Source organism: Montipora capricornis, chromosome 10, assembly GCF_036669925.1.
Source record: "Montipora capricornis isolate CH-2021 chromosome 10, ASM3666992v2, whole genome shotgun sequence".
Lineage (NCBI taxonomy): Eukaryota > Metazoa > Cnidaria > Anthozoa > Scleractinia > Acroporidae > Montipora > Montipora capricornis.
In genome coordinates, this window is record NC_090892.1 from 15,423,626 (window position 1) to 15,428,625 (window position 5,000).

The 5,000-nt window shown below is 40.5% G+C and overlaps 1 protein-coding gene across 1 annotated transcript in view; it reads right to left on the reverse strand.

Annotated features, from left to right (window-relative positions):
• LOC138020021 (nuclear pore membrane glycoprotein 210-like) overlaps nucleotides 1-5,000 on the reverse strand; it is a 65,029-nt gene that overhangs the window by 14,101 nt on the left and 45,928 nt on the right. Inside the window, exons 31-32 of the mRNA XM_068867010.1 lie at nucleotides 1,987-2,166; nucleotides 703-783 (exon numbers count right to left, since the gene is read on the reverse strand). Of these exons, the coding sequence (XP_068723111.1) occupies nucleotides 703-783; nucleotides 1,987-2,166 (261 nt within the window). The remainder of the gene's footprint in view (nucleotides 1-702; nucleotides 784-1,986; nucleotides 2,167-5,000) is intronic.

Below are 5,000 nucleotides of genomic sequence, written 5' to 3' on the forward strand. Positions count from 1 at the left end.
TGTCATTCGCTGGCCACATGAGCGAAAACACCATTGAGTTTGCTTGGTGATACGTTGATAAAGTCTCCTGCCTCATTCTCAACCAATCAGGGAAAAGAAAAACCAATAGTCCATTTCCATGTTGCTGCATGCCTCAGTTGCGTAATCTTATGCAAATCAAACTCATTTCCCTTTCAATAGTTGAGCACCAAGACTCACTTCGAACCTGAGACAAACAGCAACTCGGGAACAGCCCATTGGAACTTGCGGCAAAAACAACTATTTGGTGTGAATAAAATGAGACTACAAATGATCCCACCCGCACCAGTATTTTGGCCAGTGGCAGCTTAATTATAACGTACCAATTATCCTGCGAAATCGCGCGTAATACCGCCCGACACTAAGCCGACGAAGCCGTATGCAATATTGTCCCGCAATGCAACGAACTTTGTAACATCGCGCGCTATTTACATTCAACGATGCTTTCAGACTTTGTAACAGTGACGATGACGGATGTACTGTCGAAACATGTTAAAAGAAAGTTGCAATGTTTCTACGACTGTCTATTTTGTTGCTGCTATCTAGACCTTCTGAATGAAAAGGATTTATGCCGAGACTGTGAGAAGTTGCTGTCCAGTCCCCTCACATGCGGATGCAATGAAGTCACGTGGTTGAAAGCCAACCATGTTACGATTGTTGTCGGGAAAGACTGACGTCACTTACCTTTGTCTCCGTGACCAGATTAGTAGAGGCAACGTTGATTTTCACTCCGTTGAGCTGGACAACGTGAATAAAGATGACATCCTGCGGAAAACAACAAAAGAAAGCTAACTAAAAAAACAAGCAATATCACGAAAAACAACAGTTAACCAAACAAAGGAGTCTTGATAGCAGAAACCCATAAGGGTTGAAACGTGTAACGCGCGTTCACAGGTTCCGAATATTCGGTGCGAACTGATTGGTGCTAAGTACCATATTTGGAAACCCCTTGCTCTTGTTGTTCCAAATATGGTACTTAGGAAATTGAATATTCAGAAGCTTGTTTCCCAGCACACAAGGGGCCGTTAGGGCCGATTTACACGGTACGACTTTGTCGCATGCGACAACGGCTTACGACAGGCCCACGACATGATTTACGATTGTTGTGTACGTCAGAAAAAATGTCGTAGCATTTTAAAACATGTTTTAAAACGCTGCGACAATCGTAAGTCATTTCGTAGGCCTGTCGTGAGCTTGTCGCATGCGACAAAATCGTATCGTGTAAATCGGCCCTTACACGTTTCAACCCTTATGGGTTTCTGTTGATAGCTAATTAAAAATTGTAGACAATGTGACAGTCCACAAGGGACCCTTCCTTCGCCTTCCCGCCGTTATTTTTGAATAAAACAATTGCCCAAAGAACGATCACGCTGTCTGAATTAAGAAAACAAACAACCGGGCTAAAGAGGTGTTTTAAGTGCCTCTTTCCGAGCCGAGAAATATAGGCCTGGTTACACAAAAGGTACATTTGAGACACATGTCATCTTTAGGAAAGAGTTCGGCCTGATTCAGGGTGATTCAGAACGCGATATCTTGACAGCTGCACATGGTTACGCGATCGGGAGCTTCGCGCAAATAAGTCATGACTGTTCTGTTTTGTTTGTGCGAATCTCGAAAAAACGTACACTTAAATAAAGATTGACAGCATTTTCTGTTTGATGGTCTGGTTTTTGTAAATGTGAGTTAAAGCAGTTAAAGCAGTGGAGTGCTACCAAATTTCATTTCTGTCACCTGCGACGCGGGTGAGCAGGCGACCACAAGTTTTCTCCAAATGGCACGATCTTGGGCCAGCGATACAATTTGGTCTGCTTGGTGCAACCACCCAAGCGTCTTTACCTTTTACAGAGGGGTTGTTTGAAACTTACGCTAGACCGCTGCCCTGGAGTGGAAAATGTCCACTTCCAGTCTCTGTTCGTCGGAAATACCTTCGCGATAACGACCTTACATAGATGAAGAGTCGCAAGTCACCTTAGAAAACAGAAGTGTTTGTCCTTTAGCTGGATCAGCAGCTTGAACCAATCCTGTCAAATTAGTAGTGCCAAGCTGTTGTGCTTCCACCAGCCCAACACTGCTGACAGTCGCTACCGTTTGATTGGCAATGTTGAAGACTGTTGCCGCCTGAGGACTGGGACCTCCCGTGCTGCGAACCTTGATCAGGAAACACCAGAAACGAATTGTTAAGCAAATAACTTCAAAATCAAAATCAATTCAACGAGTAAACAACTGGGGACATGTCGCAGCTCTTTCTCCAGCATTAGGAAAATAATTTAGAAAACAGAGACCACAGATCCTGACTCTGAGAATACAAAAACTGCGTTTTGCCTCAATCCCATGAAATAAGTATAGAAAATATGAACGCGTACGCGTGAGCCACACACGCAATTCGTCAGCTGCTCGCGTCAGCTCGTGATTCAAATGGGTCACCAGAAATAAACAAATACCGCTAATTTCGCTCAACTTTCTCCGTATTCCTATATACATATATGGAATATAAATAGACATCTCCTATTCACGAAAACTCCGAAACTTCTACACAAACGGTTTACTGGTCACTTAAATCCGTTTGTGTTGGCCTGTAGCTCCACTCGCGCGCTGACTCGAATGAGCGGGTGACGCATGCGTAAATGCTGATCTTGTAACCCTCTCATTTTTCCTGATTTTGCAACTTTACTCGTTTATATCTCTGCTTCGGGACGGTGAATTTTGTTCATTTTTTGCACGTTAGCCTAGATTAATTTAAAACGTTTGTCTTTCAAATTTAAAAAAATTCTGTAGGTGAAAAAGTAAAAAAAACTGATTTTTGCGAAAAACTGGCCTACAGATTTTGCTGAATTTTAAATATTTTAGAGAGTATTTCTAACATTATCTCGTAAAGGTGAATGGTAAAATTTCACCGTCCCGTTTCTTCAAAAAAGGCAACATATGTTGATTATAAGGCTTTAAGAAATGCTTCATAAATGCTTCGTTACTTTGGAGAAAAATACAATGTGAGAAATCTATAATGGGTAATTAATATCCTGGACAAATTTCGTCTTGATATGATTACCCTAACTGTATCTAAGGACAGAATATGTTTATTTGTTTGAAAAAAGGAGAAACTATTTCGAGCCTCCTTAAAGTTTTGACGGCGAGGGAAAATGGGGAGGAGGACTTTGAAATACCTCACGCGGCTTCGCCACTCGGGATTAGCGGCTCCGCCGCCAAAACTTCATTCCGCGCGCCTACAATACCGCCGGCTACTTAGACTAGACATTCATTAAATTCTCAACCTCGGATATGGCGTTTCTAGATTGCTGATTGGTTCACTCAATCTCGGTTATCAGCTCATTGACTTTATGACCTAATATGGAAACTGATTGCGTCAAGTGTTGCCAAGCTGGAAACTTATTGGCTTTAATTTCCCCGTGTCCAAGGGTTCAGAATTAAAAGAAAATTTAGAAAAACAATTAACCCATTCGCGCTTGTTGGATGCAAGACTGGTTACAGCGTATTTACCATCTCACATCCAACGCGCAATCATGGAATTATTGTTGAATATTTGCATGAACTGCGGAAAGAAGCATCACTGCAGTTAGGAGCCCTAGTTGAGCAGTAGCAAAAAAAGCCTTAATATTTCAGGCTTGAACGGCATCATATAAGTCGAAGTAGAATTGGCTATCAATATCTTGCACAGTCAACATCTTGCACAGGAGACATTCAAAAATTGAATTGTTGCCTAGTGTTGCGATTTTCCAGTCATTACGACATACAATTGCAACCCCTCCACCTGCACGCGAATCTGAGCGATCTTTTCTTACGATTGTGTATCCTGAAGGACAAACGAGTTGATACCATCAACCACTGTTTAAGAGAACTTTTACCTCTAACCAGAAATCGTATAAATCTTCGAAACCGAGGTCACCATTTCATTCTTCCCCATATTAATACTGAACGCTTCAAGCGTTGCTTCGTAAATAGATGCTTTTTTGGAAATATATCTATGCATGCTGTGTATGAAATACCTCTTTTATATGTAGATTGTACCTAGCCACATATTTTATAAACGTTTTATTATGATAATAATCATGCGTTCATTGCAAACTTACACGTCTGTTGTAAGTGTTGTTATTCAATTCATAATATACGTGAAAAAATTACTAGATTCTGATTGGCTGAGAGCAGTGCTGTTGAAGTGCAACACAGTGCAAAAAGTGTAATAACAGTGCAAATTACACATCCAAATTCTGGATTATGATTGGCTAATAAACAAAGGGTCTGGTCAGAACCAATCAAATCTTTTGTTTTCAAATCAAGCGCGCACCCTGGATGGCACATTTTTTCCCTGATTGCGTGATACGCGTGCGTTTCTTCTGCTTAACCATCTCGAATTTTTTCATGTATATTAAGTAATCACCCGATTTTTCTCACGAAATTTGGAATAAATGAGCACTTGTAAAAGCATTGCAGAAGCATTGCATCAAGTGTGTTTTCTTTTGAATGCTGTAATTTGCACAAATTATCTGTGAGGAAATAGACTTGATTGACTGATTAGTTGACGAGTCTCCGAAATAAATGCGTCTATTTGAAGTGCGGGTTAGTATAGGTAATCGCATGATTTCGAGTGCAATTTGGAATAAATACGAACGAGTAATTTTTTTTCAGACGCACATTTTGTAGTCTTTGAAAAAAATAACAAGTGCTTGTTCCAAATTGCACGAGAAAACTCATGTGCTTACTTATTAATAATATAAATAAAAAAAATCGAGATAACAACAACTACTATTATTATACATTGGTGTCATAAGCTCGATTTTGATTGGCTATAAGCACGCAGCTAATTCTTGCTTGCTCTGTTTCTCTTACGTCATACCTACAGACAATAGATTTTATATATGTAGAATTGACGTCATACCTACAGACAATAGTTTTATGCATGCAGAAGTGACGTCACCTAACATACTAACCAGCAGTTCGATCAGTTTTGTCATGGCGGAGTTCAGCTC